Genomic DNA, 13728 nt, shown 5'->3' on the forward strand with positions numbered 1-13728 from the left:
GAGTGAAAGTTGGCCCTCCTCTGATTGCTTCTGAGCAGGAAGTCACAGGACCTTTTACAAAGGGTACAAAGTAATTTTAGGCAGGACAATGGAGTTTGAGGAGTTTCTTTCCAGAGTTTCCTGGCCTTGATTGAGTTTTCCAGGAGGACACAAAAACAGTTTGATGGCCCATCTAGGGCAGTTCCTGCTGAACAATACCTGTGGCAGAGTGTGTGAGGCTCAGTTTGGGAGACTTCTTGACAAGAGTCTAAAAAGAACTACCCAGTTGGGTAATTTAATTTAACATTCAGGCAGGTCTTTGTTCTTGCTAGCTATCTTTTTATCAGATCTCAAGCACCCAGATTTAATCAACTGTAGAGGAGCCTTTTTCCTTCCTAGGAGCCAGCAAAATCTCATCCCTTTTCACAGATCAGGGGGGCCTACCTGGCTCTGAAACCAAGATAAAGTCAAACCCTGTTTGGGAAAGAGGGTTTGTGGAACAACCTGTCCCTTCAATCTCCCTGGTTCAGCAGGTACTCTGCCACCACACACAGGGCTGCTGCAGCCTCACCACCAATGTTCTAGAAGCACATGGCTGCGCATGCTTTTGGAAGGCCATTTGTGATGGCTGAAAAGCATGCCTCACCACCCAAATGCTAGTTCTGTCAGCAAGGAGTGGGTATAGGATTGGGCTGTAAATTTCTTTTTAAACTCCCTGAGGGAAGAGAGAGAGATGCATTGCATCAGAACAGCAGTGCAGGGGGAGGAAAGTGTTAACCTGCCAACCCCCTGTACTGTGGTCCTCATTCATTTCTTCTCTCTACTTTGCAGCTACTTTTAAAATAAATAGAAAGTGATGCAAGATCCAACAGTGGATCTCCAATGCCTTATTTAGTTAGGCCCTAGATGTCAGTTCACAGTGTTTCATGTAAATGTTATATGCTGGTTCACATTCTGGAAAGACCTGGTGCCAATCTGCCTCTTAAAGAGATCTTTCCTCCCACATTACTTTGCCAGCCCCACTCCATCAATGACCTCTTACCATTCTTGCACATATGCACCATACCTTTAAAATGGTATGCTAGCAGGTAATGCCGACTTTTATACCTGACCAACCATAAATGGGCTGATCTGCATGTCAGAATACACTGCCAGCCCCCTGACTAGAGTCTGAAGAATGGAGTAATCCCCAAGAATACAGGGTCATCCTGTACCCTGCTTTAGGTAATAGTGGATTTCTCTTTTACATCACTAAAAGGAATTTTTCAAGTGCATGCTACACATCACATTCTCCCTGTAAACAGTATCTTGTTCAGGAGGTTTGTGTTCAGAGGGCAGATCAGTATAGACAAATTTTAAAGAAGTGCATGTTCAGTGCATCATAGTTCACACAAGCAGTATTGCACTCTTGCTCTGGTCTCCTGATTTCTGTATACAGAAAGAGGAATGGGGGAACTGTTGGATGAGCATGTCAGATCAGTCTGCAGGTGAAGCAATGTCAACAGTACTACTGTACATCATACTTTCTTTTTCAAACATTGCTTGGATTTTTTAATAGTACATGGTATCACGCTGGAAGTGTGGAATGCTCCCAAGCAGGCATATCCTGAGATGGCACACATGTAAACATGACATTTAATATATTGTCAGTTATTAATAGAGTTATGGCATTATTTTACAGCATGCTAATTCCCTCACCTATTTTATAGTCCTATAAAAATATGCTTCAATTTCATTAAAAGGCCCAGAGCAGTCAAACTGCCTGATCTCTTTATCATGGTTTGGCAATCAGGAGTCCATGGTACTTCTTGTATACTTGACCTGTTCCTCCTCCCCACGTGCATGAATTCCCCCTCCCCATGTTTGCTTTTGGAGCTATGACTGCACCAGTGTTTTCACTCACCATAGCTATTTCAAACCATATTTTTGCAAACCTATTTTTAAACCATGGTTACAAATTATGGTTTTGCGTGAACAGTGGTTTTTGAAAATTTCAGAAGGATCCCTCACCATGTTTGGAGACTGGTCCAGTGTTATGTCTTCACTAGACTTAGGGGTATTGGCTATGCTCATTATCTTTTGCAGTCTATATAATTCTAATTGCTTTTAGGGGGCATGTTAATTGCACTTTTTAAATTGGTATTTTAGTGGAAGAAGAAGAGGAGGAGGAAGATGCACGAGGCAAAGTGCAACCCTATGACAAATTGATAATTCCAGGTAAGTTTGCTACAGGAAAGACTAAACTAGATGAACTGGTAGCAGTTCCATATGTTTCAACCTGAATTTGCCCCAGTCAGAAAGGTGGTGGTAGGGAGATGTCTGATTTTAAAAGCAACAGAGACATGCTGATGAGATGTGTAGCACCTTCACCCTCATCCGTGGTTTACTTCTCTGTTGCCCTTTCCCCATGTGCTTTTCTGTCAGCACGGTCACTGTGGATGTTAGAATTGACTGGGGAGAAAAGTGCTTCAAAGAGGGGCCATGGAAGGTAAGCCCACAGGCAGGGGTAGGGTTTTTTACCCCTCAGCTATGCACCCCTCGCTACCTTTGGAAGGAGTCTGAATAGGTCTTTCTTGCACTAACATGATAGAATGAAGGGCTCCCAGCCTCCATATTTTTATTTAAATAAAAGTATTTCACCTTTCTAACTTTTAAAGGGTCATTCAAGGCGGTGTTATCATAAAATCATAATAAAAATCCAAGTAAGCACTTATAAGAATCAGAGTAACCAAGCACACACCATGGATCACAGCAAAAAGACAGTGAATCAGATTAATAAAGTCAGCTACTCCACCACTAACTTTCAGAATTGCATTTTCCTACAGACCATATTGTTTCCTTGAATGCTTCTGATGACTTCTTGAAAGATCGAATCATGAATCTTCCTGAGAGTGTTGTTGCTGGAACTCATTATGCTCAGGACCGATACCTGAGAGCCCTGAGTCTTTTCAGGGAGTTAAATGCTGAAGATGAAACTGTTCTCAACTATTTTGATGAACTAGAGATACATCCACAGGTCATTGGTATGGTAGAAAGTGCATTTAATTTCTTAATTTGTCCCTCCTTTTACCCAGCCAGTACAACAGAGCATTTCTGCGTAATATTGTTTAGGTACTCTTGCTATGAACATTTATTTAAGCCAGGATAATTATTTTTGTTTATTTCGATATGTCTGATGATTAGTCTAGCAATCTGTACCCTAAATGCAGAACAGAGAACTAGAAATGACAGACCAGGTGAGAGCAGGCCACTGATTAAGTTGGCAGGGGGCCCCCCTCTCTTGAGTGGAGATTCATCACTCAGTGGTGTCTCATTTAAACAGTATTATTACTAAATTAGTATATTGTCATGGCAGTGCAAACTTATCACACTATTTTCTCACACAAAAATGTGCAGGCTTCTCAACTATTGTAACAGTACATAAAAATTCATTTGTCGCATGTTACTTTCTCTTTGGCATCTTGCATTTTTTTTTAAATGGGTTGCTTTGTGAGGAGAAAAAAGGGTTCATTTGTAGTAAAAATGTTGCACTTATTATGACAATATGCAATTTAAAACAGTGTAATATTTAAGATATTAATGTCAAGAATATGAACTATAACTATGTTATATCTGTGGCATAATTAACTGGTTACTTCATTTTCTATCTCCTTGCTTGAAAGATGTCTCAAAATTTGAGGATGTGGAGAACAGACTTATAACGAAGGAAATCATCAAAACTATTGGTGAACCTCGAAATTATGGTTTGACTGAGGAGGAAAAGGAAGAACTTGAACGGAAAGAAGCCGAAGAACGCCTTGCCAGAGAAGCAAAAGAAAAGGCTGATCTGGAGCAAAAAGAAGCTGAAGAAAGGGCTCAAAAGCTGGCAAATTGGGATGACTGGGTAAGTGAATCCCAAATAGTGGATAATTCTGAGTCAGACAGAGGTCAAAATCTTGTTCTCCAATCACTTGTTTTAGTGATTTTGAAAACTTGTAGAGTCTCTCACACACACCCCATGTCAGCTTACTAACACCTTATTGCAGCGGTTCTCAAACTTTTAGCACTGGGACCCACTTTTTAGAATGACAATCTGTCCAGGACCCATTGGAAGTGATTTCATGGCCAGAAGTGACATCATCAAGCAATTAAAATAAATAATTATAAATAATTAAATTAAAATAAAATAATTAAATAAGGGGGAGCCAGTCCTGTTCCACCAAGTGAATCTACTCTGAAGTAAGTTCTATTGTGGTCAGTGGGGCTTACTCTCGGGAAAGTGTGGGTAGAATTGCAGCCTGTGAGCCCAAGCCTATGCATGTCTACTCTGAAGTAAGTCCCATAGTGGTCAATGGAGCTTACTCTGTAGTCTGCCTGCAGTAACAACCCCCAAAAAAGAATCAGTGGGATTTCCAGCCCTTCCCAGTGCCCAGTTTAAATTTCTTCTATTTCAGGCACATCAAGATAAAGACCCTCCTGGCTTTGCAAGTGCAAAATAGAAAACTTTCCCCTTACCAGTTCAAGCCACTTTTTTTGTCCTTTTTAGCTGCTTTTGGACATTTGTTGCACTCCAGCTCCATTGGATCGGGACCATTCTGATATCCTCACATTCCCCTTTGCCTGGCCTGACCACCAGCCAAGGCACGTCTGCCTACTCGCGAGTAAAAGCGACATGAGGCTGCTTCACTTTCCATAGGGTTCGATCAACTCGCAGCTGGGAGGGGGGACCTCCTTCTCTGTGTTTTTGGGGGCTGCATTCATTGGATTGGGACCATTCTGGTGTCGTTGGATTCCTCTCAGCCTGTCCTTTCCGACGGACTATGACAAGTATGCCTACTCACGAGTAAATGCACAATATGGCTCACTTTCACTTTCCAAAGGGCTCCATGCATTTTTTCCCTTCCGGTTTTTTGACCATAACATTTGAACGAAAGGAGCTATTTCAATTCTGTTTTTTGCATTGCACTCTGCTGGCCATTCCGCATCCAACAGTGTATGGCATGATGTGGTAGCTCCTAATGCTGCGAAGTTAGCATGTCCTCCCACAGGACGTGTCACCCCCCCGGCGCGTCACCCGGTGCGGCCCGCACTCCCCGCACCCCCTTAGCGACGCCAGTGCACTTGCCTGGGAATAAGTTCATTTGAACACAGTGGGGATTGCTTCCCATAGACATGCACACGCTGTAACTCAGCATAGCCAGGGAACTTGTGTGATTGGCACCTACTGTACCCCTTCCATCCCATAGCCCTTTGACCCCACCTTTCACAATTCTCTGCACCCATACATCTAGTTATTGGGGATTTTCCTTCATGCATCTGATGAAGCAGATTATAGGCTATGAACACTTATGCTGAAATTAACAGGATGGTTTTTGAGGTGGTGTAAAAAATTGCTGTACATGAATCTACTCTAGAGTTTGGGTTAAGACAAAGACTATTTTCTGTTTGTTGAAGGAGAAATTCACTTTATGCAAGGAGAGGAAGGGCAATTTCTGCCAATTTCCCTTCCCTCTCCAGCCTTCTATGCCCCCATCCTGAAGATCTGCTTCTGAGGAGATTTCCTTAGGAAATTCCTTAGGAAATTTGCTTGGGATCATTAGGAAGGGTATTGAGAACAAAACGGCTAGTATTATAATGCCGTTGTACAAATTGATGGTAAGGCCACACCTGGAGTATTGTGTCCAGTTCTGGTCGCCGCATCTCAAAAAAGACATAGTGGAAATGGAAAAGGTGCAAAAGAGAGCGACTAAGATGATTACGGGGCTGGGGCACCTTCCTTATGAGGAAAGGCTACGGCGTTTGGGCCTCTTCAGCCTAGAAAAGATACGCTTGAGGGGGGACATGATTGAGACATACAAAATTATGCAGGGGATGGACAGAGTGGATAGGGAGATGCTCTTTACACTCTCACATAATACCAGAACCAGGGGACATCCACTAAAATTGAGTGTTGGGCGGGTTAGGACAGACAAAAGAAAATATTTCTTTACTCAGCGCGTGGTCGGTCTGTGGAACTCCTTGCCACAGGATGTGGTGCTGGCGTCTAGCCTAGACGCCTGTAAAAGGGGATTGGACGAGTTTCTGGAGGAAAAATCCATTATGGGGTACAAGCCATGATGTGTATGCGCAACCTCCTGATTTTAGGAATGGGTTATGTCAGAATGCCAGAAGTAGGGGAGGACACCAGGATGAGGTCTCTTGTTATCTGGTGTGCTCCCTGGGGCATTTGGTGGGCCGCAGTGAGATACAGGAAGCTGGACTAGATGGGCCTATGGCCTGATCCAGTGGGGCTGTTCTTATGTTCTTAGGATAACAACCTTTTGTGTTTTCTTGTAAGCATATAGGAAATTTTTTGTTCTGGATTTTTCTTTTAAGAATAAACGTTTAGAAGAAGTGAAGCGGCAAGAACAAGAGCTTCTGGAAGCCCAGTCCATTCCACTGAGAAACTATTTAATGAAGCATGTTATGCCAACTCTTATGCAAGGTCTGAATCAATGCTGCATGGTTAGGCCGGATGATCCTGTTGACTTTTTGGTAAGGAAATATTTATGTTTTCTCAGACTATAGACAACATTTCAGATTGAAAGAAGAAAAATATCCAAGTTTGATTACATACTTCTAAATCGTAGCCATAATATTCTAGTGCAGCAAAACTAATGCAGGTTCTTATGACACTGTTTTTTCTTAGTGCTCTCATCAGCATAGGTTTTCCCAGCTATTATTGCAGGTATCCATCAGCACAATATCTTTGAAGCTAAAGTCCTTGGATTTTGAAATCAATTTCAGTTGTACAGCTATGAATAATTAGGCCGTGTACTCCTGTAGACAGTGGTAAAAGTTAAGACTTGGGGTGTTTGTTTCTGGTGAGTAAAATAGGATTACAGCCTTACTGAACACAGTGGGCTTACTTCTGAGTAAAATAAATAACATCAGTTGCAAACACTTCTAGCTAGGACAAATACAAAGAACTAAACAGCTCATTCCACCTTCATTGGATGTGCTGTGGGATGGCTTGAAAGAGAGATCTGGTGGCCTGTTCTTGAGGGGAATTGTATCTTCCCCTGGGCTGCAAACTAGCTAGTTGGTAGCTAACTACACACTTGGTGGTGGTTGGCAACCTTCAGTCTCGAAAGACTATGGTATAAGCCTACAGCACCCGGTATTCCCAGGCGGTCTCCCATCCAAGTACTAACCAGGCCTGACCCTGCTTAGCTTCCAAGATCCAGAACACACTTGAAGGTACAAGCATTTGCAACAGAAAAGGGTAATTGTAAATTCTCCCTATACCCCTTCTATCAATTGAAAATTTTAAGGGAAGATAATAATGGTGGCAGTATAAATATAAAATATTTCTAGAACAGTAAAAAAAAACCTCTCAACACTGATAAGATTTGTATATGAGATAAATGAACACGTCAGTATTGTTCTCTGGGAAGAGGTCCTTGTCCCCTAGGAGCTTACAATCTAGCTATTAACATAAGGAAGGCAACAGAGGAAGGGAAGAGAAAGGAAATAGAAGTAATGATTCAATTAATTTTGAACAAGAACAATTTTGTCTCTTCTACATCTATTGCCAACCAGTTTTACGGCATTACCCCAAGCTCTAGTGTTACAGAAAGGGGGGAGGGCACAACAAGCAAAAGGTTCCATTGTTTAGTTCAGTCCACAGTCCAGCACCACAGCTAAACCAGAGGCATCTAACAACTTGAGTGTGATCCATTTCAGTTAACTTGAGGAACTGCAAAAATGTGGATAACGTTATGGTCCTTAAAAAGTAACTTGTTTCTTTTTTCAACAGGCAGAATATCTATTCAAGCATAATCCTGAATTTGAATAAGAAGTATAAAAGCTCATTGTGTTGTCATCCCATAGTTATACCATATTGAATTGCCTTTTAAATAATTATTGTCAAATAGTGTTTGATGCTGGAAAAAAAATGTTTTATGACACCTCAAACTATCTGAACTTGTGGTTCATTTCAGGTCCATTTTTTGATCCTCAGCTGACTGCATGCCAGGACAACCATGAAGCTGGAGAGGGTCCTTATTGTGGTCCCTCCAGCACAGCATTTAAAACTGGCTGTTTAAATTCCCTCATGTTTCAAAAACAACATTGGACATGGTTCAGGAGATGCTGTTGAGGATTGAAAGTAAAAGTTGCACAAAACCATAAGTGAAAGGCCATGAGCATGCACAAAGGGGATTAGGGTCTAAATCTATTCACCATTTGGTAGCAATAATAATAATACTGGTACTTATATACCGCTTTTCTGGTCATCTGATTACTCCTCTGACTTTATTCAAGGCGGTTCACATAGGCAGGCTATCTCTAAACCCCCGAGGGGATTTTTACAATAACAGAAAGGTTCTGTCTTTCAAGAACCGCACAACACTTCAGATGGATCTTTTACGTATCTAGTACTGAGATCATTATTTGATGCTGAGCAGATAGTCAGATGTTCACTTTTACAAGCATATGCGACTCTTGCAGTATGCTCTAGGACAGCGTTGTGCTTCCCAGAATACCACCCGGAACCACCGTCACTTCTGGATTGCCGAGTTGTTGCATTTTTTAATGTGAAAAGCCTGTCTCCAGAGCACATTCTTGCTGACAAGTGTGCTTTTGTCAGCGAGAACAAACTCGACCCGAAGTAGGCCAAAGAGTGCCAAGGCTCTGCTTGGCCATCTTCAGCTTGTTTCAGGCCAAGCATTCTTACCAGCATTCTTGCTGACGAAAACACATTTGTGCCAGGGGAGGAAGCGGGGGTGGGAGGGAGGCGGGGCCGGTGGAGCACAGCTCCACCGAATCCTGAGCCTCCATTTTGGGCCACTGGCCCAACACCGAGGCTCAAAATTCTAAGTGGACCCTTGGGTCGACATAACAGTCCCATTGTGGGGCTATTCGGCTTACTTGGGGGAAGGAGACAAAAGTCCCCTTCTCCTGAGGAGCGGCCAGCGCTGCCTGTGGAGTGCACAGGATCCAGCAGCAGCCATTTTTGGCACCGCTACAGCCCTGGGCGCCGGGAGTGCAGGATTGGGCTGTTAGTTATGTGACCCAGGCTTCATCTGCCCCCACTACCTGTCATTGAGGGACTTGGGGAGAAAAACACACCAGAAAAAAGGATCAGACATTTATCTCCTTATATATGCACAAGCTTACAAACTTCAGGAGCTCAGCTCTTTGTCAGGCAATTAGCAGCTATCTCATTTTTGAATACCCTCAGGGCTTGAGGCAGTTAGTTACCTGATCTTTCCATCCCCTGTGTTTTCAATGGAGGCTCTGCAGGACCCACCCCAAATTGGATCCTGACCAACCAAGTGAGTCCCAACCCACAAGCTGAGAAAATCTGCTGTAGAAAGCTTCCATGGCATAATTTCAAAGCCCATTCATGGTCTGTGCTCCCTCACATAGGATGCTACTCAGGTAGGTTTCAACTGGCCACCATGGTTTAATCAATCAATAATCAATCAAATGATCACTCAATTAATGATCACTCAATTAATGATTAAGCAATTAATGATTAATTAGTCATGTTTCCTGGATGTAGGTTTCAATCAGCAATCAGGGCTAATTAATTAACTAATAATTGATTAAAGGTTAGTTAATAATTAATGGCCAATTAATCAATGAATTAATGGTTGATCAATTAATGATCAATTAATCATGCTCCCTAGAAGCTATCCATGTAGGTTTCAACCAGCAACCATGGTTAGTTAATTAATTATTAATAAAATAAATTAATAAAATAAAATAATTATTAACATGATAATCAATAAAATAAGAGTAAAAATAAAAAACCATGTAGGTTTCAGCCACGTAGGACAATTAATTAATTATTAATAAAACAAATTAATAAAATGAGAGTGAAAATAAAAAATCCATGCAGGTTTCAAGCATGTAGGTTAATTAATTAAAAGGAAAGGAATTTCCTTTTAATTAAATTAAAAGGAATTCCCTTTAATTTAATTTAATTCCCTTTAATTTAATTAATTAAAAGGAAAAAGGAAGGAAGACCTCGCATTGATACCAGCAAGACCCGGGATCAGAGAAAAGTGGAGGAATTTGCACAAGCGCTTGAGGAATCTCTTCCAGGCCCGGCCGACGCAAACGCATCCAACAGATGGGAACATTTCAAGAATACCATTTACAACACCGCCTTGTCCATATTCGGCAAGAAGACCAACAAGGCGGCAGACTGGTTTGAAGCCCACTCTGAGGAGTTGACACCAGTCATTGAGGAAAAGAGGAGAGCTCAAGCAGCATACAAGGCCTGTCCCAGTGAGCGCAACCTGCAGGTCCTCCGAACTGCTCGCAGCAAAGTCCAACAGACTGCCAGGAGATGTGCTAACGACTACTGGCTCCAGCTCTGTTCCGAGATACAGATAGCAGCTGACACGGGCAACATCAAGGGGATGTATGATGGTATCAAGCAGGCCCTAGGTCCAACACAGAGGAAAATTGCCCCTCTGAAGTCTGCCACAGGCGAGGTCATCCAGGATCGGGCGCAGCAGATGGAACGCTGGGTGCAGCACTACTCTGAGCTATATTCCAGAGAAAATGTAGTCACCGAAGAAACACTGAACAACATTGAGTGCCTGCCTGTGCTGGAAGAGCTTGACAGTGAACCAACCCTAGAAGAACTTCACGTGGCCCTGGACTCCCTTGCCTTTGGCAAGGCACCTGGAAAAGACAGCATCCCTGCTGAAGTCCTAAAATGCTGCAAAGAGATCATCGTCACTGAGCTGCATGAAATCCTCTGTCTCTGCTGGAGAGAAGGTGGAGTACCTCAAGACATGAGGGATGCAAACATCATCACGCTGTACAAGAACAAAGGTGACAGGGGTGACTGCAACAACTACCGCGGCATCTCTCTCCTTAGCGTTGTAGGAAAGCTGTTTGCCCGAGTTGTACTAAAGAGGCTCCAGGTACTTTCAGAGAGCGTCTATCCAGAATCGCAGTATGGATTCCGAGCCAACAGGTCCACCACTGATATGGTATTCTCCCTTAGACAACTGCAGGAGAAATGCAGGGAACAACGACAGCCACTCTTTATAGCCTTCATAGATCTCACAAAGGCTTTCGACCTGGTCAGCAGAGACGGCCTCTTCAAGATTCTCCCCAAGATTGGATGTCCACCCAGGCTCCTCAGCATCATCAGATCTTTCCACAAGGACATGAAGGGCACTGTTGTCTTCGATGGCTCCACATCAGACCCTTTTGACATCCGAAGCGGAGTGAAGCAGGGCTGTGTTCTTGCACCAACCTTGTTTGGGATTTTCTTCGCTGTCCTGCTGAAGCAGGCCTTTGGAACTGCAAGAGAAGGCATCTATCTCCGGACCAGATCAGACGGAAAGCTCTTCAACCTCTCCAGACTGAGAGCAAAATCCAAAGTCCAGCTGAAATGTCTGCGTGACTTCCTCTTTGCCGACGATGCAGCTGTCACTACCCACTCTGCCAAAGATCTCCAGCAGCTCATGGATCGTTTTAGCAAGGCCTGCCAAGATTTTGGACTGACAATCAGCCTGAAGAAAACACAGGTCATGGTTCAGGATGTGGACTCACCTCCCTGCATTACAATCCCTGCGCATGAACTGGAGGTTGTCCATGACTTTGTGTACCTTGGCTCAACGATCTCCGACACTCTTTCTCTCGATACCGAGCTAAACAAGCGCATCGGTAAAGCAGCTACCACGTTTTCCAGACTCACAAAGAGAGCCTGGTTCAACAAGAAGCTGACGGAACATACCAAGATCCAGGTCTACAGAGCTTGCATCCTGAGTACACTTCTGTACTGCAGCGAGTCATGGACTCTTCACTCACAACAGGAGAGGAAACTGAACGCTTTCCACATGCGCTGCCTCCGATGCATCCTCGGCATCACCTGGCAGGACAAAGTTCCAAACAACACAGTCCTGGAACGTGCTGGAATCCCTAGCATGTATTCACTGCTGAAACAGAGACGCCTGCGTTGGCTTGGTCATGTCGTGAGAATGGATGATGGCCGGATCCCAAAGGATCTCCTCTATGGAGAACTCGTGCAAGGAAAGCGCCCTACAGGTAGACCACAGCTGTGATACAAAGACATCTGCAAGAGGGATCTGAAGGCCTTAGGGATGGACCTCAACAAGTGGGAAACCCTGGCCTCTGAGCGGCCCGCTTGGAGGCAGGCTGTGCAGCATGGCCTTTCCCAGTTTGAAGAGACACTTTGCCAACAGTCTGAGGCTAAGAGGCAAAGAAGGAAGGCCCATAGCCAGGGAGACAGACCAGGGACAGACTGCACTTGCTCCCGGTGTGGAAGGGATTGTCACTCCTGGATTGGCCTTTTCAGCCACACTAGACGCTGTGCCAGAACCACCTTTCAGAGCGCGATACCATAGTCTTTCGAGACTGAAGGTTGCCAATACCCCTAAAATAAATTAATAAAATAATAATTATTAATAATAAAATGATAATTAATAAAATAAGAGTACAAATAAAAATCCATGTAGGTTTCAAGCATGTAGATTAATTAATTAATTATTAATAAAGCAAATTTATAAAATAATTATTAATAATAAAATGATAATAAAATAAGAGTAAAAATAAAAAAATCCATGTAGGTTTCAACCACATAGGTTAATTAATTATTAATAAAATAAATTAATAAAATAATTGATTAATTTTTTAATAATGTATTGGCAACCTTCAGTCTCGAAAGACTATGGTATCGCGCTCTGAAAGGTGGTTCTGGCACAGCGTCTAGTGTGGCTGAAAAGGCCAATCCGGGAGTGACAATCCCTTCCACACCGGGAGCAAGTGCAGTCTGTCCCTGGTCTGTCTCCCTGGCTATGGGCCTTCCTTCTTTGCCTCTTAGCCTCAGACTGTTGGCAAAGTGTCTCTTCAAACTGGGAAAGGCCATGCTGCACAGCCTGCCTCCAAGCGGGCCGCTCAGAGGCCAGGGTTTCTCACTTGTTGAGGTCCATCCCTAAGGCCTTCAGATCCCTCTTGCAGATGTCCTTGTATCGCAGCTGTGGTCTGCCTGTAGGGCGCTTTCCTTGCACGAGTTCTCCATAGAGGAGATCCTTTGGGATCCGGCCATCATCCATTCTCACGACATGACCAAGCCAACGCAGGCGTCTCTGTTTCAGCAGTGAATACATGCTAGGGATTCCAGCACGTTCCAGGACTGTGTTGTTTGGAACTTTGTCCTGCCAGGTGATGCCAAGGATGCGTCGGAGGCAGCGCATGTGGAAAGCGCTCAGTTTCCTCTCCTGTTGTGAGCGAAGAGTCCATGACTCGCTGCAGTACAGAAGTGTACTCAGGACGCAAGCTCTGTAGACCTGGATCTTGGTATGTTCCGTCAGCTTCTTGTTGGACCAGACTCTCTTTGTGAGTCTGGAAAACGTGGTAGCTGCTTTACCGATGCGCTTGTTTAGCTCGGTATCGAGAGAATGAGTGTCGGAGATCGTTGAGCCAAGGTACACAAAGTCATGGACAACCTCCAGTTCATGCTCAGAGATTGTAATGCAGGGAGGTGAGTCCACATCCTGAACCATGACCTGTGTTTTCTTCAGGCTGATTGTCAGTCCAAAATCTTGGCAGGCCTTGCTAAAACGATCCATGAGCTGCTGGAGATCTTTGGCAGAGTGGGTAGTGACAGCTGCATCGTCAGCAAAGAGGAAGTCACGCAGACATTTCAGCTGGACTTTGGATTTTGCTCTCAGTCTGGAGAGGTTGAAGAGCTTTCCGTCTGATCTGGTCCGGAGATAGATGCCTTCTGTTGCAGTTCCA

At 43.7% G+C, this 13728-nt stretch overlaps 1 protein-coding gene across 2 annotated transcripts in view; it reads left to right on the forward strand.

The window, feature by feature from the left end:
• The window catches only part of AK7 (adenylate kinase 7), a 31646-nt gene extending 23732 nt beyond the window's left edge, over nt 1-7914 (forward strand). For both annotated transcript variants that reach the window (XM_066612223.1, XM_066612224.1), the window contains 5 exons: nt 2128-2196; nt 2805-3002; nt 3642-3862; nt 6334-6492; nt 7757-7914. In XM_066612223.1, coding sequence (XP_066468320.1) covers nt 2128-2196; nt 2805-3002; nt 3642-3862; nt 6334-6492; nt 7757-7795 — 686 coding nt within the window. In that variant the 3' untranslated portion in view covers nt 7796-7914. The remainder of the gene's footprint in view (nt 1-2127; nt 2197-2804; nt 3003-3641; nt 3863-6333; nt 6493-7756) is intronic.
• Nucleotides 7915-13728: the final 5814 nt, after the last annotated feature.

Source organism: Tiliqua scincoides, chromosome 1 (genome assembly GCF_035046505.1).
Source record: "Tiliqua scincoides isolate rTilSci1 chromosome 1, rTilSci1.hap2, whole genome shotgun sequence".
Classification (NCBI taxonomy): Eukaryota; Metazoa; Chordata; class Lepidosauria; order Squamata; family Scincidae; genus Tiliqua; species Tiliqua scincoides.